Genomic DNA, 24,526 nt, shown 5'->3' with positions numbered 1-24,526 from the left:
ATTTTGAAAACACTGTCTGGTTATACTGTTTTACATAAGAAAGGATTTGAAATTGTGTTGAACATCTGTTTTCCTAAAAAAGACTATTTTTGTTTATTTTCAGTATGGGGATTCAGTGCAATAGCAGTTATAATTATCTCCCTTGTGGGGTTGTCAGGTGTTGTTGTGATACCGATCATGCAAAAGGTGTTCTACAATCACATGCTGCAGTTCTTGGTTGCCTTAGCTGTCGGAGCACTGTCTGGCGATGCTCTGTTACATCTTTTCCCACATGTAAGTTGGTATTACTAGACTTAAAACTATTCATCTTGTAAATTGCTGCTGAAGTGTTTGAGACTTTCCGAAAAAAATACCATGAGTTTCTGACAATTAGTTCTCTATTTAACCTGACGAGAGGTGGTAGTAATGGAATGTTTGTAATATTTTCAACAGGTAAATCCAACTGTATTGATGAGTCATTGACCTTTATGTGAGGAAGCCATCCAACTGGCTTATGGAACGTCACTGTTTCTTGCCTGTACTTAATGAAATTAAGCACGGTGGGGCACCTTGGGTCCTCCTCCACCATCAAAGCTGAAAAGTTGCCATATGACCTATTAAAGTTTCAGTGCGACGCTAAACCCAACAACTTAAATTTTCTGTTCATTGTTCATGTTAGAAAGTTATACTGTATATTTGAAATTCTTCTGAGGTCTTTAAGTCATTTACACGTACAATGTGGTCATCATGTATGTCTTCTAAGATGCACAAGATACAGCTGTAATCATTTGATGGGTGTCATACTGACAAACTGTTTCAGGCAATAGCAGGAGGTCATGGTGATGAGGGTGGTGGACATGGCGGGCATGATCACGGCAGTTGCGGCCATTCTCATGATACAGGACCAATATATAAAGGTCTGTGTGGCCTCCTGGGAATCTATTTCTTTTTCTTCACAGAGAGGGTGCTAACAATGTTTACAGAATATAAGAGAAGGAAAAAGGTAAGTTCATGAGTTTGTTCACTGTCTATTTTTTCAGCATTTTTAAATGGCCCAGTGTTACCATGGCCCAGTTCTAGACTGGTCTGCACAAGTTCTTGGCAACTTGTTTACATTTATAAATCAGAAGTGGAGGACTGATTACTTTGCACGTACTGTTTTGTCAGATCATGACAGAAAACAACTGCTGCGCCAAGGGAAAGCATTTAGAATCCCAATGGAGAGACTTGTTTTATAACTAGTCAAGGCAGTAAGCTGACATTCGTGAGCTCAGAGCAAAGCGAACAGTCTTAGATACCTGGATTCTAGCAATAATCTTATTCCTGGTGCATTATTTTTCAAAAAGCAACTTGTTCTGTATGTGAAATTTAATGAAAACTTCTGAAAATTATCCTAAAAAACAAGTGTAGCGCTGAAGGCTGAAATTAACAACCATATTGGTACTTTCATTTCTTGTAGTTGTAAAAGAGCGTATGATAATTTTTGTACCCCCCGACAACAGAGTTGTAAGGGGGGTGTACTGGTTTCAGGTTGTCTGTCTGTCTGTCTGTCCGTCTGTCTGTCCGTAGACACAATCTTGTGTGCACCATCTCTCCTCATCCCCTTGACACAATTTAATGAAACTTCACACAAGTGATCAGTAACAACAGTAGTTGTGCACGGGGCATGTTAGGTTCTTTCAACAACAAAAGTTGCAGAGTTACAGGACTTTGTTTTTTGTTACTATACTATATACATAGACACAATCTTGTGCGCACCATCACTCCTCATCCCCTTGACACAGTTTAATGAAACTTCACACAAGTGATCAGTAACAACAGTAGTTGTGCATGGGGCATGTTAGGTTCTTTCAGAAAAAAAAATTGCAGAGTTGCGGGACTTTTTTTTTGGTTACTATACTTTATACATAGACACAATCTTGTGCGCACCATTTCTCCTCATCCCCTTGACACAGTTTAATGAAACTTCACACAAGTGATCAGTAACAACAGTAGTTGTGCATGGGGCATGTTAGGTTCTTTCAACTACAAAAATTGCAGAGTTACGGGACATTGTTTTTTGTTACTGTACTATATACATAGACACAATCTTGTGCGCACCATCTCTCCTCATCCCCTTGACACAATTTAATGAAACTTCACACAAGTGATCAGTAACAACAGTAATTGTGCATGGGGCATGTTAAGTTCTTTCAACAACAAAAAGTGCAGAGTTACGGGACTTTGTTTTTTGTTACTGTACTATATACATAGACACAATCTTGTGCGCACCATCTCTCCTCATCCCCTTGACACAGTTTAATGAAACTTCATTCAAGTGATCAGTAACAACAGTAGTTGTGCATGGGGCATGTTAGGTTCTTTCAACAAGAAAAATTGCAGAGTTATGGGACTTTGTTTCTTGTTAACATACTATGTACATACAGTCTGCATATGCAATCTTGTGTGCGCCTAGTCTTCCGAACCCTTGCACACAATTTAATGAAACTTCGCACAAGTGATCAGTACCAATCCTAGTTATGGGACTTTGTTTTTTGTTACTATACTGTATACATACAGTCTTATAATATACATACAGTCCACATAATTATGCAATCTTGTGTGCATCAAATTGCAACGTACTGTGTCAGTGCATGCGGGGGGTACATTCATCACCTTTAGTGATAGCTCTAGTTTATTATAAAAAACATTTACAGCAGACGAAAAATCGTAAGAAATATATAAAGGATGAAGAATTGGTCAAGGTTGGTGAAAAGCTTGCCAGCAGTGAATGTGATGGTATGATAATGAGTATTCACCCAGATAAAGGTAATTTCCTTTCTTCTATATATACATTAAGGTGTTAGTACACCTGTACATGAAGTGTACACGTTGTCTACTGCTTTTAGAAAAGGTAGAATGATAGCTTTGCTCGAGACAAATATTCAGGACTGTTCACTAATCTTGAACACACACATGTTATACCATATTTTCCCGTATTAACGCCCCCGGGGGCGTTACAGTTTCGAAAGAGGGGGCGCTTATTTGAGGTAAAAAAATAAAAAATGGAATTTTTTACAAAACTTAAAAACATCGTTCAGACTAGCTGTAAAGTGTTTCTGTGTTGTTTAATCCCCCCAAAACGTAATTATTTGGCATCCAATTTAATGCAGTGTGTCTTTTATGCATTTAAATACGGTACCTCGTGTATTCCATGTCTGGCTTTTTGACACGCTCGCGACACTACACATAACGTCATGACCCAAACAGCTGTGTACTCCGATAACATTTTCCTTAGTACATGCGGGTAGCTAATAGCGCAATACACAATGTCAATGGTTTGACACGCTGCTGTGCCTGCTTTTGAATTAAAAGTTCTTAAAACTGCCGAAGAAAAGGGTATATCGTAAACACATTGCTGCAAGTTTTTTTAAAGTCGGTAGGAAGCGTGTGCGCGAGTGGTGTAAAAACAAATCAAAAATGTATTTACCGTTTAATTTTCTGTTTGATGATTGGATACGTACCGTACTTAGTACAAATGTTTTGGACTTACGGTACATGGACTGTTTAAAAGTGTGTTTAATTTTTAATACATTGGACTTTAGTACTGTAAATTACTTATTATATGGACTTATAAAAATGAGGTAGGTGATTTTTTTCCCGTTCTTGTTGACTTTTTTTCCCCTCCAAAATGGGTGGGGGGCATTAATTAGAGTGGGGGGGGCTTAATTCGGGAAAATACGGTAGTATGTATTATTCATTTAGAATGCATTAAGAAGTACAGCTGTAATTATATATAGATTTACATAAAGTACAGTTTATGAATTTTATGCTATATACATGTTGGTCACGTGACGAGCTAAGGGCAATAGGCTTATTTTGATCTGCCCTGGTAGCAAAGGCTGAGTAACTTGCCACCAGCAGGATAAAAGTTAACTCATCAGATTTTGAAAGCTATAGAAAACTTATGGACATCTGTCTGACATTTTGGAAGATCTTTAACTGTGTACAATGTACATAGTCATCAAATTAGCACATTCTGACATTTTAGAAAAATGTAAACATGTAAGTTATTTCAGTAACATGGTATTTTAAAGCCTGCATTATTATGTATGAAAACACTTTTGTTTAATACACTGGAACAAATTGTGCAATGTCATGCTTATGAAAGTTTAACATTTGAATTATAAATCTCTCAAACAAGTTAACCAGGGAGGGAGATCATTATACCATCAGTTCAGAGGTTAAGAGGATTAATTGCCACTCCAATCAGTCTGTTACTTCAATGCAGAAAAGGGTGAATTGTATGTTTATACTGAGTTGACACAATTTAACATGGTCTTATTGAGGACTTGGCAAAAGAAAATCTAGATTTCACTAGCAGTATTAGTAAACCATTCAGGGCTTGATTTTGCATATGGGATGTTTAAAAGTTGGTTTGAAATTTTCTGAGCATACAGAAGAAGTTTGATTTGGGCAATATTTCATGCAGCCAGCACAGGATATTTTTAAAAATCTTATTTTGCGGCTAAATTTTACGGACTCCTGATGTTTTGGACTGTGTACCAGAATATGTAGGTGAAATATTGGCATGTGTTTAAAATCAGATTACCAGTCTAAGGAGGGTCCATTTACAGAAAATTTGAATCAAATACTCTGCAATTGTTTACTGAAATATGTAATAAAATATCATGTTTTTTTTTTCAGCAGTTTTTAGCTCACCAGAGCCAAAGGCTCAGGGTGAGCTATTAGGATCACTCACAGTTCGGCGTCCGTAAACTTTTACTTCAAATGACATCTCCTCATAAATCGCTAGGCAAATTTCATCCAAACTTCACAGGAATGTTCCTTGGGTGAAGCTCTACAATATTGTTCAAAGAATTGAATTCCATGCAGAACTCTGGTTGCCATGGCAACCGAAAGGAAAAACTTTAAAAATCTTCTCAAAAACCAGAAGCCCTAGAGCTTAGATATTTGGTGTGAAGCATTGCCTAGTGGACCTCTACCAAGTTTGTTCAAATCATGACCCAGGGGTCAAAATTGACCCCGCCCCAGGGGTCACTTGATTTTACATAGAAAAATCTTAAAAAATCTTCTTCTCGAAAACCAGAAGCCCCAGACCTTAGATATTTGACATGTAGCATTGCCTAATGGACCTCTACTAAAATTGTTCAAATCATGACCCTGGGGTCAAAATTGACCCCGCCCCAGGGGTCACTTGATTTTACATAGGAAAATCTTCAAAAAATTTCTAAAAATAAAGCAGAAGGCCTAGGTCATAGATATTTTACTTGTAGCATTGCCTAGTGGACCTCTACAAAATTTGTTCAAATCAGACCCCCGGGGTCAAAATTGACCCTGCCCCAGGGGTCACTTGATTTTACATAGGAAAATCTTCTTCTCAAAAAGCAGAAGCCCTAGAGCTTAGATATTTGACATGTAGCATTGCCTAGTGGACCTCTACTAAAGTTGTTCAAATCATGACCCCCAGGGTCAAAATTGACCCCGCCCAAGGGATCACTTGATTTTACATATGAAAATCTTCAAAAATTTTCTTAAAATAAACCAGAAGGCCTAGAGCTTAGATATTTCACATGTAGCATTGCCTAATGGACCTCTACAACATTTGTTCAAATCATGACCCCGGGGTCAAAATTGACCCCGCCCCAGGGGTCACTTGATTTTACATAGGAAAATCTTCAAAAAAGTTCTAAAAATAAACCAGAAGGCCTAGATCTTAGATATTTGACATGTAGCATTGCCTAATAGACCTCTACAAAATTTCTTCAAATCATGACCCCGGGGTCAAATTGGCCCCGCCCCATGGGGTTACTTGATTGTACATAGAAAAGTCTTCAATATTTTCTAAAAATAAACCAGAAGGCTTAGAGCTTAGATATTCGACATGTAGCATTGCCTAGTGGACCTGTACAAAGTTTGTTCAAATCTTGACCCCCCCCCCCCCCCCCCAGGGTCAAATTGACCCAGCCCTAGGGGTTACTTTATTGTACATAGGGAAATCTTCATAAATTTGCTTAAAATAAACCAGAAGGCCTAGATCTTAGATATTCGATATGTAACATTGCCTAGCAGACTTCTACAAACTTTGTTCAAATCATGACCCCCGGGGTAAAATTGGCCCCGCCCCAGGGGTTACTTGATTGTACATCGGAAAATTTTCCAAAAAATTTCTAAAAATGATCAGTTTGACATTTGAAACATATTACTCTGGTGAGCGATCCAGGGTCATCATGACCCTCTTGTTTCTATTAATTTTATGTATTAATCTGTGCAGATGGTGGTGAGGTGCTTTTAGGAAGTGTGCAAGGTCGCAGTTTATACCAGACACTATGTAGCACACTAACCTTGATTACTTGTTAAAGGGAATTCCTATAGTTTTTTATGTGCATCTTTCTGCGCAGCCGACACTTTCTATGGAAAACTAAAATGACGTCAACATTTGTTGAAACATGTGACAGACAATCTTAAATATGAGGAATCTTGAATGAAATAACATTTTTGATAAGTTTTATCAGTAATCAAATGTTGATACTGGTTTATATTGTATTGACAAGTATCCTGCCTGACAGGTATCTTGCTATTTTTGTGGTTGTGTTTTCACATCGCATTTTAGTACAAAGACAGTGTTGTTCATATAATGTAAGATAATTGACTTAGTACTGATAAAACAATATAACCTTTCAGATTATTTAGTATTCAATTGTAGAAAGAATTAAGAATTTTAAAAACTTTTTTTTAACTTCTAGCAGACATACATGTAATCAATTTGGCCAGGTTTGCGCCATTTTCCGTCCGAACAGGTGTTGTATTCTAGCGGTCTTAACATAAAATTTAGCCTGGTGACCCATACATTTTTAGCCATTTCTATGCTCACAATACAATTATCTATACACAAGAAAATCAGGAAAAAATTCTATGAAAGAGTTTTTTCAAAATTTAAAAAAAATATTCTTCACTGTGGGTATTTTTCATTGAAAAAAAGTTCACAAAAGTGAATATGAAACAATATTGTTTTTATTTTTACCCACTATTGTAAGGATAGAGTATTACAAATATGACTATGATATTAAATAAATATATAATAAAATCTGTAAAAAGAAAAAAAACTTATTGTGCTGTCTTGTATATTTTGGTTGGTCTTTATAAAAAAGCAGAAAATTATGAAAATGTTGAAAAATCGCTGGCAGTTTCAGCAACAGTGGGTGTGTTCAAAACAATTTTTCACAAAAACAAGCCTGTTGACCCATTGTTTTTATTTGTTCATTGTTTTCAGCACACATTTTCTTATCATATATGTGAATTAAAAAAAAATCTATGAAAGGAAAAAAACTATAGGAATTCTCTTTAACAGTAACCCAGAAAATATTATGTAAACAGACTTACCATATACCTTCCTATATTTACTCGAGTATTTTTGTGATATACAGATAAGAAAATAAGCTGATGTACCAACTAACGTAGTAACTGTTATGTATTAGTATTACCTGATATCTCCTACGTGCTTGGAAATTAGGATGACTAGGACAGTGTGGAAACCTGTGCTGTTACTGCAACAGTAGGTGCATCTACTGTAGATTTACAGGACAGGGATTTTAACTCCGACATGTTTTAATTATATCATTATGTCTCAGCATACAGGGTGGAGGCTGACAAAGTCAGAGCTGCATAAAAGAACACTCAACAGGCTATGAAGTAAAATCTTGACCGTTAATGAATGAGTGTAGTGGTTGACCATGGTTTCTTAAAGCTGAAAGTTTGACTTCATAGCCTCTATCCAAGTGTTTTACCGCCTCGATAGCCAAGTAGTAGAGTGACAGCTTCGAGTGCAGGAGGTAGTGGGTTTGATTCCGGGCCGTGTCATACCAAAGACGTGAAAAATAGTACTAGTAGCTCCCTTGCTTGGCGCTCAGCATTAAAAGGGAAACTGGCCTCTTCTCTCATACCCTCGTGGCGATAGATTCCATCAGGAATGAGGTGTCGAGAGTGATTAATATAAGTTGTAGAACTTCCTTCACAGTCAACCTAAAATAAATTATGTATAAACTATTAACAAGTGTTTTTCTCTGCAGTTCTGAGAAGGTCAGCCTCTTACGAGTGCTCTGCACATTAGAGGCTGAAATGTAATGTTTTACTCTCTATTGGTTGGGAACCAGTTCCAGACAAAATTCTGTGTTTTTTGTTCATTATTTTCTTGGACATTATCGGAAGAAATTGAAATCTAAACCTCATAATCTTCAGCTCCAATTAGAACCAGAAATAGCACCAATTCAACTTACAGAACTTCAGTTTTCATAGATGCTCCAATAGGGTCTTTAAAAGTGGTAAATTTCTCAGTAGGCTGAACCAGTCCCTGGACAAATATTCAAAGGAGAATTGTGAGTTGATTTGAAGAAGAAAAAATATGACCTGTATTTTTAGCTCACCTGTCACAAAGTGACAAGGTGAGCTTTTGTGATCGCGCGGTGTCCGTCGTCCGTCCGTGCGTCCGTCCGTAAACTTTTGCTTGTGACCACTCTAGAGGTCACATTTTTCATGGGATCTTTATGAAAGTTGGTCAGAATGTTCACCTTGATGATATCTAGGTCAAGTTCGAAACTGGGTCACGTGCCGATAAAAACTAGGTCAGTAGGTCTAAAAATAGAAAAACCTTGTGACCTCTCTAGAGGCCATATTTTTCACAAGATCTTCATGAAAATTGGTTAGAATGTTCACCTTGATGATATCTAGGTCAAGTTTGAAACTGGGTCACGTGCTTTCAAAAACTAGGTCAGTAGGTCTAAAAATAGAAAAACCTTGTGACCTCTCTAGAGGCCATATATTTCATGAGATCTTCATGAAAATTGGTCAGAACGTTTATCTTGATGATATCTAGGTCAAGTTCGAAACTGGGTCACGTGCGGTCAAAAACTAGGTCAGTAGGTCTAAAAATAGAAAAACCTTGTGACCTCTCTAGAGGCCATATATTTCATGAGGTCTTCATGAAAATTGGTCAGAATGTTCACCTTGATGATATCTAGGTCAAGTTCGAAAGTGGGTCATGTGCCTTCAAAAACTAGGTCAGTAGGTCAAATAAAAGAAAAACCTTGTGACCTCTCTAGAGGCCATATTTTTCATTGGATCTGTATGAAAGTTGGTTTGAATGTTCATCTTGATGATATTTAGGTCAAATTTGAAAGTGGGTCACGTGCCATCAAAAACTAGGTCAGTAGGTCGAATAATAAAAAAACCTTGTGACCTCTCTAAAGGCCATATTTTTCATGGGACCTGTATGAAAGTTGGTCTGAATGTTCATCTTGATGATATCTAGGTCAAGTTCGAAACAGGGTCATGTGCGATCAAAAACTAGGTCAGTAGGTCTAAAAATAGAAAAACCTTGTGACCTCTCTAGAGGCCATACTTGTGAATGGATCTCCATAAAAATTGGTCAGAATGTTCATCTTGATGATATCTAGGTCAAGTTCGAAAGTGGGTCACGTGCCATCAAAAAGTAGGTCAGTAGGTCAAATAATGAAAAAACGTTGTGACCTCTCTAGAGGCCATATTTTTCATGGGATCTGTATGAATATTGGTCTGAATGTTCATCTTATTGATATATAGGTCAAGTTTGAAACTGGGTCAACTGCGATCAAAAACTAGGTCGGTAGGTCTTGAAATAGAAAAACCTTGTGACCTCTCTAGAGGCCATACCCTTGAATGGATCTTCATGAAAATTGGTCAGAATGTTCACCTTGATGATATCTAGTTCAAATTTGAAACTGGGTCACGTGCCTTAAAAAACTAGGTTAGTAGGTCAAATAATAAAAAAAACTTTTGACCTCTCTAGAGGCCATACTTTTCATGGGATCTGTATGAAAGTTGGTCTGAATGTTCATCTTGATGATATTTAGGTCAAGTTCGAAAGTGGATCACGTGCCATCAAAAACTAGGTCAGTAGGTCAAATAATATAAAAACCTTGTGACCTCTCTAAAGGCCATATTTTTCATGGGATCTGTATGAAAGTTGGTCTGAATATTCATCTTGATGATATCTAGTTAAATTTCGAAACAGGGTCATGTGCGGTCAAAAACTAGGTCAGTAGGTCTAAAAATAGAAAAACCTTGTGACCTCTCTAGAGGCCATACTTGTGAATGGATCTCCATAAAAATTAGTCAGAATGTTCATCTTGATGATATCTAGGTCAAGTTCGAAAGTGGGTCACGTGCTGTCAAAAAGTAGGTCAGTAGGTCAAATAATGAAAAAACGTTGTGACCTCTCTAGGGCCATACCAAATTGATTTGTCGTTCGTCGGAACTACCGCATCAATGATTTCATTCCCGAGAAAAAGAAAAAAAAATTCACCCGCCCGCACGTACATAAAAATCGCCGAAAAAAAAATTTTTTTTTCTGATTACGCGGTCAGGAATGATAACGGTAAACAGGTTGTATCGCTGTTTTAATGCGTCAAAGTGATATTGATCGGAATCCATGCGTTCGTAATACCTGTAGCTGATGACACAAACTCAAAAAGTCAGGAATTATGGTGTTGTTCATCATTTGTTTTAAATCTGAAGTGTCTGTGCTAGTGCCACACATGTCCTTCGATGTGCCGGTAGGTGATGAAGTAGGCACGTTCTACGATTGTTCAAATTATACAGTGAAAAGACCAAAGCCCGACTTGAAAGACGTGCACGGCCACGGGGATTCAAATTGAAAATATTTCGATTAAACATAGAAATATTGTTCAGATAAAGTTTTCAAACCATTTGTTATCAGTGTGTTTAGTTAAATATTTTAGATCTAGAGCCAAAGCCAGTGCTTTCTTGAAAAAAAAGTTTGTTCACAGATCCTGACTGATGGATCCATCACATTAATTGTCTCGGGGCCCAAATCGTTTTGAACGTAACTTCTTTAGTACGGCAGTCAGATATTCTATCAAAATGCATATATTCATTTTTAAAAAATGTTCAGCTTTTCAAATAAGTTGTGTAGATATAAAAAATAATTTCTGTCGTATTGTAACCCCAATTTTTCCTGTTTGTATATTAATTGGCTGTGAATTGTTTTAAAGAAAGAATCTGAAAAAACAGACTTTCCCAACTCAAAATTTCTTGGTCAATCAAAGCACAACAAATAACACTTTTAAAGAGTGGCCATATTGGGATCATTTTTTGTCCGTCTGTTATCATTTTTGACTGAAATGAACCTCTACCACAAAAACTTAAGCTAAGCTTATCTGTTAAGAAATTATTCCAATGGATTCGAGCAGTGTCGAAGCATTTGTGTGCCCAACTCCGTTTGGTCTCATTGGTCAAGTGATTTATTACTTTCCCCTCACCTCTACCGTTTGGAGTTTCACTAGGGGCACAAAGTTGCTCATGTGTCGAAGCCATCTAACTGGGTTTCAGAAGATATGTTATTCCACTTGGGTGCCTGTTTTGTCTTAAATATTCCTCATCCTCTGCCGTTAAATGGGCACGCCTTCAGATTAATGTAGAACAATCAAAAATTTAAAATAAGACACTCATCCCTCAGTAATTATAAATACAAAATAAAAACAAAGTGATTCAGTGAGTTTTAGCAAGAATTTATTTGCAAAACCATTCATGTAGTCTTTAAAACATACAGAAAAGCTATCTGCTGTCTTAGTCACACTATAAATGTTTAAGTTCTGTGTTATTCTTAAAGAAATGTTGACTTCATGTATAACCATAACTGCAAAAAAAAAAAAAATACCCGCTCGCTCCATGTAAAAGCTACCCGCCTCTGAAAAAATCAAAATTGAGAGAAAAAAAAAAAAAAAATTTCGCTCGCTCGCACCCATTTTTTTTGAAAATTTTCCGAAGAACTATGAATCAATTTGGTATGGCCTAGAGGCCATATTTTTCATGGGATCTGTATGAAAGTTGGTCTGAATGTTTATCTTGATGATATATAGGTCAAGTTTGAAACTGGGTCAACTGCGATCAGAAACTAGGTCAGTAGGTCTTGAAATAGAAAAACCTTATGACCTCTCTAGAGGCCATACCCTTGAATGGATCTTCATGAAAATTGGTCAGAATGTTCACCTTGATGATATCTAGGTCAAGTTTGAAACTGGGTCACGTGCCATAAAAAACTAGGTTAGTAGGTCAAATAATAAAAAAAACCTTGTGACCTCTCTAGAGGCCATACTTTTCATGGGATCTGTATGAAAGTTGGTCTGAATGTTCATCTTGATGATATCAAGGTCAGATTTGAAACTGGGTCAACTGCGGTCAAAAACTAGGTCAGTAGGTCTAAAATTAGAAAAATCTTTTGACCTCTCTAGAGGCCATATTTTTCAATGGATCTTCATGAAAATTGATCTGAATGTTCACCTTGATGATATCTAGGTCAGTTTCGAAACTGGGTCACGTGCGGTCAAAAACTAGGCCAGTAGGTATAAAAATAGAAAAACCTTGTGACCTCTCTAGAGGCCATATTTTTCATGAGATCTTCATGAAAATTAGTGAGAATGTTCACCTTGATGATATCTAGGTCAATTTCAAAACAGGGTCACGTATCTTTGAAAACTAGGTCAATAGGTCAAATAATAGAAAAACCTTGTGACCTCTCTAGAGACCATATTTTTCAATGGATCTTCATGAAAATTGGTCAGAATTTTTATCTTGATAATATCTAGGTCAAGTTCAAAACTGGGTCACATGAGCTCAAAAACTAGGTCACTATATCAAATAATAGAAAAAACGACGTCATACTCAAAACTGGGTCATGTGGGAAGAGGTGAGCGATTCAGGACCATTATGGTCCTCTTGTTATGATTCTGTAATCTTTAGTGTACTAGTATCCGAGGATATAATTATGAAAATAACCAATCTGTCAAAAGCACCAGTGAAAGTAGTAGGAGTCAGCGCCATATTGATTAAATTTTGTCTTTGACAAATATAAGATAATTCAAATAGATATTGTATTGAAATAGCAAATTGCATAAAAAAATTATTTTGTCAATTAAAAAGTAGGTTGTGCCATCATCATAATTTGAAATAACCTTTTATTCTTTCCATCCGGGGTGGCCTCAATAAGTTAAAACTATTGCAGATGTGCAATGCTTTGTTTTTCTTGTAAAAACAGGTGATGTATTGTTTTAGAATTTATGTAAGTACGTACTGTAGGCATAGGAAATAGAGATCAATATAATTGCACCTTTACTAATCCTACCAGGCGTTCTGTATTACAAAAGTGGATCTATTGTGACATTTTGATACAAGAAAAACTGTATTATCTGCACTATTATTTACCTACTGGTACTTCGTTTTATTATTGGCTTGTTAAAAGTTAATTTTTTACCATATGTAAGTTGACAGAATCATAGGAACCATGTCTTGAGGGGTAAATCAAACACAAATGAATAAATCCTTAATGATTTTGTTGTGCAAAAAAAGTATGATATTGTGTCTTACACAGTTTTCATTTTCCACTCAATTGTGTAATTGCAAGGGAAGTAAACTAATAGATCTCTACTTATAAGTACTAGCCCAAGGCAAGAGTTGTCATTCTTTGTGGATCACAACTTTAAATTAAAAATTAAAACTTCTGTTATTGATATTAACAAAACTATTATAAACTTCACATTTGTGAAATCATTTTTGGTTATTTCAAGGACTTGGAAATTAATTTCTAGACTTTATTTAATGTAATTCTATCATTGAAAATTTTAGGGCCTATCTCTACGTACTGGCAGAAAATGTTTTCTTGTAGGTACAAAAATCAAGCACTACATAAAATGACCTAAATGTCATTTGAAGCTTTAGTGTAATACCAAATTTATGTAATGGCTTTATTTCACTCCCACAAGTAAAATGTGATGAATAATGTAATTCTTGTTTTAAAACAGATCAGGTGTCCTACTTACCTACTTACCTTTGTATAAAAATTGAGCATTTCAGTAACATTGGACAATAAAGTGACATTAAGTGGAGCGGAGAATAATATATGAGCCGCGCCATGAGAAAACCAACATAGTGGGTTTGCGACCAGCATGGATCCAGACCAGCCTGCGCATCCACGCAGTCTGGTCAGGATCCAAGCTGTTCGCTTTTAAAGCCTATTGGAATTGTAGAAACTGTTAGCGAACAGCATGGATCCTGACCAGACTGCGCGGATGCGCAGGCTGGTCTGGATCAATGCTGGTCGCAAAGCCACTATGTTGGTTTTCTCATGGCATGGCTCATATATAGTCCCGAGAGTAATCCATGTTTAAAATAAAATTACAGGGTTAAAGGAAACATAAATAAAAATTAGAAGCGATAAAAAGGTTATCATGTTACTATTCTCCAGCTGTGTTTTTGTGATATATTTTTCAATATTACTTGGGACCTATATTTTCCTTAGTATTTATTGAATATATTTCCTACATTTTTGCTAATAAAAGTTTATTGGTACACAAGAAAGTGAATCTTGTCATTTTCCCTTGCTTGCTTCACCATCTGGACACACTTCACAGAGATAAGTCATTTATTAATCAAAGTTTTCTTCAACAGACAGATTCATCCAACAAAGTTTCATTTGCCTCTGAATTTTAAGCAGTATAAAGTGCTCTACATAATTGATAAAGCTTCATCAGTTCAGTCTGTTTATATTTTTTCTTTCCCAACCATATTAGCAGGAAGAGGAGTTTAGGAAATGTCTGTCTGTCTTGGTGAAACCTTTGAAGGAAATATATATTTATATATGGCAATAGGTAATACTGAGTATAAGAACAAGAACTCTTTTTATCTTGAACAACTTTCTAATAATCTCCTCATTTTTTTTATTTGCAAGTCTCTATTCAGGCAAGTTTGCAATTATCAGATGAAGTTGAAAGAATCTTGATATAATGATAGAGGGTGATGAAAGGAAAAGCAGAGTGCACTAACCATACCTCTATATTAAATAGATTACATTTCATATCCCATTTTATACTCATTTCCCAGCATTTTTATCTATATAACTTTACAAATAAATAAATGGAATTGAATATGTTTATTTCAATGAAAGCTTCAGTAGTTACTGATTTATCTTGCATTCTAACACTATCCGCAGCAGTTGCTATATAAGCTTTCGTGGGGAGGTTTTTGTAATGACCAGCCGAATGACGTATCAAACTAAAATGTAGTCCCGTAAAATGCGAAGAATTTGCGTGGTTAGAATCGAAATAATAAATATGTTCCAATAATTTTATCAGTTAATAAAATAGGGGCAGTCGTTCGGATGCGAATATTAAATCACTCTTGCTACGCACTCATGATTTAATTATTATGCATCCGAACTCCTGCCCATATTTTATTAACTGATAAAATATAGGGACATACTTATTATTTCTTAATTTCACTATAAACCTTGGTAACAGAAGATATTGTTGTCTCTCAGACATTAGACTTCGTTGAATTTAAAGTGGACTCTCGTCTGCCTTATACAATTCCTGTATTTCTGAGTAAAGTCTGTGCACATCCTGTTGTGTATATATATGTAACTATAGAAAAATTGCTCACGTAAATGAACATTAGAATATGAGTTTTTGTTTCTAAACTATTTTAAAAATTACAAATCAAGAAAAAAAGATGACCGCTTCGGGAATCAAACCCGGACTGCCGCGGCAATAAAGAAGTTTTCCGGCTGTCGTTACCAATAGAGCTATGGAGGATTTAGTGTTTAACGCGTGTTAAATATAGATATTTATAATCGAGACAGTTTACGCCAAGTAAAGCGTTACAAACGCTTTTCAATTTTCATCGTAAAAAGTAGTAAAAACAACTAATTCTCATGTGTTTCCGTAGCATATAGTCTGTCAGTAATTAAGTTTCGAAGCATTCTTAAGAAATATAGCATTTATTTCCATATATCTAAAAATCTTCTTTTTTGTTGTTGTCGAACAATCTGGAGGCCAGTGCCTTTAACTGTTAAATTTGAATTAAGAAATAATATATCCCAAACAGTGATTTATCATTGAATAGAATCATTGTTTAGAGTTTAGATGCGAAGGAATTATAATATGCATCTAAACGACAAACAATGATTTTATTCATGAGCAAATCACTGTTTGAGATATATTATTAGCCCACCATCATCCGTCGTCCTTCCGTCCGTTAACAATTTCTCGTTATCGCATCTCCTCAGAAACTACCAGGGGGATTTTGACCAAGCTTTGTCAGAATGATGTATTGGTACCCTAGTTGTGTCCCCCTGAAAATCAGACTGGTTCAACAATTTTTTAGTGAGTGAAGGCCCTTTGTTTATTTCTATAATTTACATAGATTTATATAGGGAAAAACTTTGAAAATCTTCTTGTCCAAAACCACAGAGCCTAGGGCTTGATATTTGGTATGAAGCATCATCTAGAGGTCCTCTACCAAGATGATTCAAATTATTTCCCTGGGGTCTAATATGGCCCCGCCCCGGGAGTCACATGGTTTATATAGACTTATATAGGGAAAAACTTTGAAAAACCTCTTGTTCAAAACCACAGGGCCTAGGGATTTGATATTTTGTATGTGACATCATCTAGTGGTCTTCTACTAAGATTGTTCAAATTATCCCTCTAGGGTCAAATATGGCCCCGCCCTGGGGATCACATGGTTTACATAGACTTATATAGGGAAAAACTTTGAAAATCTTCTTGTCCAAACCACAAAGCCTAGGGCTTTGGCATTTGTAATGTAGCATCATCTAGTGGTTCTCTACCAAGTTTGTTCAAATTATCCCCCTAGGATCAAATATGGCCCCGCCCTGGGGGTCACATGGTTCATATAGACTTATATAGGGAAAAGCTTTTAAAATCTTCTTGTCAATAACCTACAACATTCAAATTTGGACCACATGTATGGTTTTGAGTGGCAAGATGAATCTTGACATGAGTTGACCTTGATTTTGACCTAGTGACCTACTTTCACATTTCTGTAGCTACAGCCTTCAAATTTGGACCACATGCATAGTTTTGTGCACTGAAAAAAACCTTTGACCTTGACATTGACCTAGTGACCTACTTTCACATTTTTGAAGGTACAGGCTTCAAATTTGGACCACATGCATAGTTTCGTGTTCCAAAATGAAATTTGACCTTGATTTTGACCTAGGAACCTACTTTCACATTTCTCAAGCTACAGCTATCAAATTTGGACCACATGCATAGTTTTGTATACCGAAACAAACTTTGACCTTTACATTGACCTAGTGACCTACTTTCACATTTTTGAAGGTACAGGCTTCAAATTTGGACCACATGCATAGTTCTGTGTTCCGAAATAAAATTTGACCTTGATTTTGACCTGGTGACCTACTTTCACATTTCTCGAGCTACAGCCTTCAAATTTGGACCACTTGCATAGTTTTGTGTACCAAAATGAACTTTGACCTTAAGATTGACCTATTGACCTACTTTCAGATTTCTGTAACTACAGGCTTCAAATTTAGACCACATGCATAGGATTGTGTACCGAAACAAACTTTGATCTTGACATTGACCTAGTGACCTACTTTCACATTTTTGAAGGTACAGGCTTTAAATTTGGATCACGTGCATAGATTTGTGTTCTGAAGTGTAATTTGACCTTGATTTTGACCTAGTGACCTACTTTCACATTTCTCAAGCTACAGCCTTCAAATTTGGACCACTTGCGTAGCTTTGTTTACCAAAATAAACTTTGACCTTAAGATTGACCTAGTGACCTACTTTCAGCCTTCAAACTTGATGCACATGCATAGTTTTGTGTACAAAGAACTTTGTCCTTGAAATTGATCTAGTGACCTACTTTCACATTTCTCAAGCTACAGCTTTCGAATTTGGACCACATGCACAGTATTGTGTACGAAAATGAAATTTGACCTTGAGCTAGTCAATAAGTCTTGAAATTTGGAACACTCAAAAATGGCACATTGGTGGGCGCCAAGATCACTCTGAATCTCTTGTTTCGATTCTAACATGTTACCAAGGATTATGATGGACGTCCTTGACGATATCCATCAAATATGTGCCTGATTTGTGTTGATTTCTTTCCCAGCACGCCGCTATGCCGTCTATTGCTCTGACGTAATAATTATGACATCAGAAAAATGAATTGTTGACTAATAACACACAGTTTTCAGCCTTCTTTGTTTAATAGGAAAACAGACCGGGTCGTGTTAGAATATCTAATATTTATATTATCTATATTCTCTTTGAATATTTGTATTTTTAATGAAACAGACAGTGTATTTTTCATTGGTATCATTATAGTAAATTTTAATTAAGCCGATATAGGGTTGCTTTACCCAACTTGTCAGTGTGTTTCAAGACACTTGATAGTTCTAGTCAGAGCAGAATTTCTAGTATATAAAATGTAACATCGATGGATGCAAATGGTTTGATACTGTTTCATGGAAGTGACTTGAACTGTTACAGCGGAGTGGTTTATCGCACATCAAATGCCGGTTTCAACCTTTCTGTGCTGTCAGCGCTTTGATTTTCACTATCAGCTTGATAACAGGATGATGGACATACTTGTGGCCAGTAATGATGGACACATGGTCCGGCAGAGACTTAATTGAATTTTGAAATACTCTATAGAACTTTACACTTTTCAAGCCAATTACTGTTCACACTAAAGTTTGCTATGGCAGATATGAATTATAATGTGTGAAATTCCTGCTTATTAGTACCAGCTTTCTTTATATAAACAGATGGTTTGTTTGATTCTTTGTGCTGCAAAGTTGTTGGGTCAGTTGGTCATTTGGGTTCTCTTCAATAACTACAGAAAGCTTTGGCATACAGTAGTTAAACTTCAAAGGATGGTGACCTGTGATCAGTAGATGATATTAGCAGGGGTCAGTTTTAGATGAGTCAAGGTCACAGTGACTATGACACTAAAAACAGTTTCAGATCAATAACTGGAATTATATTGAACTTCATTTTTTTCCTTTCATGATAACACTTGTTAATCAAACTCATTAGTGAACAAAGATCCGTAAATTTTTCACTCAACTATTTAACAACTACATAAGTTTTGCATATGTATTTTCTATTATCAGAAACATGATGTATAGTTCTAAGATGATAACTTGACCATTGTTTTTGTAACATAAACAAAAGCATAAAATGTGTCCCAAAATTAAATAACAACTCTTATTATCCCCCGCCGATGAAATCGGGAGGGGGGTATTGAAATGGCATTGTACGTCCGTCAGTCAGTCCGTCCGTCCGCAGCCATTTCTCAGTAACTACTTGGTAGAATTTCATGAAACTTGAAATAAACATAAACCAACATACTGCGATGATGCCCGTCAAGTTTTTTTTTTTTGATTGGTCAATTTCCCTCAGAGTTAATGCCCTTGATTTAATAAAAAATGTCCATCTGCAGCCATTTCTCAGTAACTAACAGGTAGAATTTCATCAAATTTGAAATAGACATGAACCAAGATACTGCGCTGATGCCCGTCAAGTTTGTTTTTTTTGATAGGTCAATTTCCCTCAGAGTTATTGCCCTTGATTTAATGAAAAATGTCCGTCTGCAGCCATTTCTCAGTAACTAGCAGGTAGAATTTCATCAAACTTGAAATAGACATGAACCAAGATACTGCGACGATGCCCTTCAAGTTTTTTTTCGATTGGTCAATTTTCCATATAGTTATTGCCCTTTAATTGTTTAAAAATCCACAGATCTGTACATAACAAACCAACCAATTGGAAGAATTTCATTAAACTTCTTTCATTCTTTTCCATGAACATTTATAATAAACATGTGATGTTGTGTACCTACACCTGGTCACCCCCCCCACCCCCCCCCCCCCCCCCCCCCAATTTTTTTTTTTTTTCATTTTTCGTTTTCTATCAATATTTATAATCAACATGTAAACTGTTGTATCCTCACCCCACCCAAACAAACCATTCATTTTCTTTTAATTTGATTTTGACTAATGAAATTATTTGCTTCTTGGTAACATTCTTAACTTTTTGCTGGATATATTTTTTTTGCCGTTCCTCAACTCTGACCCTTTCGGCGGGGGATTCCAATTCATCGAATTTGCTTGTTTCAAAATATAATTGCTCTGCCAAATTATCTCATTAATTCATTCTGTCTAAGCCTTTTTTTTCTGTACTGTAATTTGTCATATTGTCATCCTGTATCTGTATGTGTATCTTTTTGTCATTGTAGCGCTCCGAGGTTATGCTGATGAGGCTCACTCTGAACATTGTACTATCAGTTTTGAAAACACAACGACTGTAAGTCACGAACATGGTCTGTGTCCAGAGAACCATGTAGAGACGTGTGTAGATGGTGACGAGAACACTTCAATGATCGGATCTCATAACTCTACACCCAAGCCCCACGGTCACGGTCATGGACATAAGCACGGACATTCCCATGGGGTAGACGGAGTCCCAGGCTCTGTGGCCTCAGTTGCTTGGATGGTTATCCTTGGCGACGGAATACATAATTTCAGTGATGGACTCGCTATAGGTGCTGCATTCGTTAACAGTATAACTGGGGGATTCAGCACTTCAGTAGCAGTGTTTTGTCATGAATTACCACATGAAATAGGTAAGTGATTGTAAGGGCATTTTTATATTAATTAAGCTTCGTTTATGACTTAATGGTACCTCTGAAGGAGCTAATGCCCTTCTTACAAAGATGGATATATTCTTTCCCAATACACAAAATTCATATTAAATTAAACTCCCTGTGTATGCTAACATATATCAGTCTTCCAAATGATGTGAATGATACAGCTGTTACTGTGCCTTATTTAATTCAAAAAGACCTGTTCAAATCATTTTGGTGAAAATGAAATCTAATTAAAATTCTTGTAAAGAATTGACCCTTTGATATAATCTTAATAGCAAAGTGGAAATGTTTGCAATGCACCTATAAAGGGGTAAACTTGTCAAAGATGCTTTTGAAATGATCATGATGAACAACATTAACATTCTGTCTGGGTCTGTACAAATATTTGATATCACTTTTTTACTTCCTTATTTATTTGAAGCTTGATTATATCATTTCCTGCAAAAAAGAAAGTAATTTAGGAAAATTGCTGAAGAAGCATAATTTGAAAACAGTTTCTGTGGCGATAATAAAACATCAACTCCAGTATCATTAGGCATGTCCTTAAGTTTGGTAAAAAGCAGTTTATTAGCTCACCTGAGCCAAAGGGTCAAGGTGAGCTTTTGTTACCACTCGATGTCCGTCATGTGTCAACAATTTCTAAAAAAAAAAACTCCTTCAAAACCACTGGGCAGATTTACACCAAACTTCACAGGAATGATCTTTGGGTGGCCCCCTTTCAAAATTGCCCAAAGAATTGAAATACATGCACAACTTTGGTTGCCATGCAACCAAAAGGAAAATCTTTAAATCTTTAAATCTTTTAAATATCTTCTTGTCAGAAACTGTTAGCCGGAAAAAATATTTGTTGAATGATCTCTAGGTGACCCTCTACCAAAATTGCCTAAGCTGTTCTGTTTCGGTAAAAAGCATGGCCGCCAGGGGGCTGGGCTTATTTTCCTTATATGGCTATATTGTATCTTCTTCAAAACCACTGGGCAGATTTACACTAAACTTCACAGAAGTGATCCTTTTTGTGGCGCCCAATCAAAATTACCCAAAGAATTAAAATCCATTTAGAACTGTGGTTGCCATGGCAACCGAAAGGAAAGTCTTTAAAAATTCTCTTACCAGAAACTGTTAGCCGGATTTCAAAAATATTTTGTAGAAAATTAATGATCTCTAGGTGACCCTCTACCAACATTGCTTAAGCCGTTTATTTGTGAAAAAACATGGCTGCCAGGGGCTGGGCTTATTTTCCCTATATTATAAATTTCAAAAATCTGAAACCTGAAGACCTAAAGCTTGGTATGTGGCATTGTCTAATGGACTTTTACCCAGATTGTTCAAGTTATGATCCCAGGGCCAATATTGGCCCCACCCCATGGTCCCTTAAATTTACATAAGAGTTCTATAGGAAAAACATAAAAAAATGTTCTTCTCTTAAACTGAGAGGCACATAGCTTAGGTACTTTACATGTAGCATTGTGTAGTGGTCCTTTACTAAGATTGTTCAGATCATAACCCAGGGTCCTTTTAAAGCCCCGCCTTGGGGTTACTAGTTTTTATATGAGTTATATAGGGAAAAAAATACTTCAAAAATTATCTGATCATATTTCCTAGACTGTTAAATTATATTTACCTGATGACCCCAAGTAATTAGGGTCACTTGACTGTGACCTTGACCTACTGACCTACTCTCTTGTTTTTTAAGATACAGCCTTGAAATTTAGATGACAAATACAGTTTTGCACACCAGTCTTAAAACTGAATTTCAGTGGCCACGCTAGCTCAAGGTCAAGATAACAACTAAGGTTTGAGCCTTCAATTTCCTGTCCCTTCCTTTTCTGCTAAACCACTTGAAGGATATTCTTGAAACTTTGGTCAAATATTCACCTTATTGAGATGGTTTGCAAAACCCATGAGTCAGCCATGCAGGTTCAAGGTCAAGGTCACAACTCAAGGTACTGATGTCGTCATACATGGACTATAAAATTTACTTAACAACGTCAGTGCTTCAACCCAATACCATCAACCCTTTCACTGTCCATAACAGTGGTGGCGATATAGCTGTCTTTCAGACTGCCTTGTTCTGATGAGGTATGTCCTGTATTTTGATTATGAACAGCTCATTATTTTATTTAGCAATTTCCTGTAGCTTACTTATGAACAGTTTATTTTGCCACTAAGGTTTACCTGTAGCTTGGTTATGAACAGTTCGTTTATATGCCATTGACATATAGCGAATAGCGACTGAACTGCCCTTCTTTCAGTCCGTACGATCCAAATTGTCTTTAGCTATATTAATCACCCCATTTAGTTCATACTCGCACTCAACGATCCTTGGGGCAAGACCTACAAACAGACCTATATGTACGTGATCTTGACCATCATCTGACCATCTTTATACTTGAAACCTTAATAAACAACATTTTTGGTCCTACAGCCCTCGTAAATTTAGTTCATACTCACACTCTGCAAACGTTGTGGCAAAACTTACAAACAGGCCTGTAATAAAAATGACCTTGACCATCATATGACCTTCGCCTCCAAGCTTAAAACCTTAATAAACAATATTTTTTGGCAGTACAGACAACATATGTGACACAATTTACTTTGTACTCATACTTGATAAGCCATGTGGCAAGACCTACAAACTGACCTCAATATAAATGACATTGACCCCTATGACCTTCACCTCCAAACTTGAGAACCTTTATTAACATATTTTTTGTCCTACAGCCTTCATAAATAACCCAATTTAGTTCATACACACTCTACAACAAACCTGATGGCAAGACCTACAAACTGACCTACATAATTATATGACCTTGACTTTCATCTGTTCATAGGAACCAGATTGCCAACAGCCCACATTAATGACCAGATTTAGTTCATACTCACACTCAACAGTCCTTGTGACAAGACCTACAAACTGACCTATATATAAATGACCTTTTCATGACCTTCACCTTCAAACTTCTAACAACATTTTTTTTGCCCTACGCCCCACATAAATGACACAATTTAGTGCATACTCACACTTAAAAAGCCTTGTGGCAAGACCTACAAACTGACCTATATATATGACCTTGACCTTCATAATTATTATGATCTTCACCGTAAACTTAAAACCTATTAGAAAAAAAAACAACACCCGTGGGCATGATTTTGGGTTTTAAAAACACAGCTCCTTGTTTCATTTTATCATGTCCTGCAGTTTGGTTATGAAAAGGTAAATATTGTTTTATTTCAGGTGATTTTGCTATGTTGTTGAGAGCTGGTATGTCGCCTAAACAAGCCATTATCTACAATTGTCTATCCTCCATTCTGTGTTTTGTTGGGATGTTGGTTGGTGTTGCTATTGGCAACCTCGCAGGAGCAACTCTATGGATATTTGCTATGGTTGGGGGAATGTTTCTGTACATAGCTCTTGTTGATATGGTAAGTTCTGTCTGTTTTGTTGGCTTTAAGCAACTTGTCCACCTTATACTTGGTCATTTTGCAAATTGATATTTCTTCTTGTGGTCCTTTGTATAGTCATTGTTGCAGTTTATATTTTTATGCCCCTGGCATCTACTGATGCGGGAGGCATATAGTGATTGTCCTGTCCGTTCGTTCGTCCGTCCGTCCATACCAGGTTAACCAACTGGGACCGTTTTGTCTAGCATCAATACCCCTTACTAGAATGACTCGATACTAATGCAGATGTAACCTGTGACCATTCCTCATCTTCAGACATCACCTGACCTCAGTTTGACCTTGACCTCATTTTGGACTTAGGTTGCTTTATATGGGCCATCTCTTGGTTAACCAAATGGGACCATTTCGTCTAGCGTCAATACCGCCTACAAGAATGAATTGATACTAATACAGATGTAACCTGTGACCATTCCTCATCTTCAAACATCACCTGACCTCAGTTTGACCTTGACCTCGTTTTGGACTTAGGTTGCTTTGTATCGACAAGGATGCCATCGGGGGCACCAAGCATTTATTGAACGCAGCTCCTTGTTAAAGCTTTTGAAACAAT

The 24,526-nt window shown here is 36.5% G+C and overlaps 1 protein-coding gene across 1 annotated transcript in view; it reads left to right on the top strand.

The window, feature by feature from the left end:
- LOC128559859 (zinc transporter ZIP10-like) overlaps positions 1 to 24,526 on the top strand; it is a 32,841-nt gene that overhangs the window by 3,827 nt on the left and 4,488 nt on the right. The window contains exons 3-7 of the mRNA XM_053552630.1: positions 104 to 273; positions 800 to 982; positions 2,676 to 2,787; positions 20,104 to 20,490; positions 23,750 to 23,937. Coding sequence (XP_053408605.1) covers positions 104 to 273; positions 800 to 982; positions 2,676 to 2,787; positions 20,104 to 20,490; positions 23,750 to 23,937 — 1,040 coding nt within the window. The remainder of the gene's footprint in view (positions 1 to 103; positions 274 to 799; positions 983 to 2,675; positions 2,788 to 20,103; positions 20,491 to 23,749; positions 23,938 to 24,526) is intronic.

The sequence above is a fragment of the Mercenaria mercenaria genome, chromosome 10 (genome assembly GCF_021730395.1).
Source record: "Mercenaria mercenaria strain notata chromosome 10, MADL_Memer_1, whole genome shotgun sequence".
Taxonomy (NCBI): Eukaryota; Metazoa; Mollusca; class Bivalvia; order Venerida; family Veneridae; genus Mercenaria; species Mercenaria mercenaria.
The sequence above is the reverse complement of the archived record's forward strand: the minus strand, read 5'-3'. Positions and strand labels throughout refer to the sequence as shown.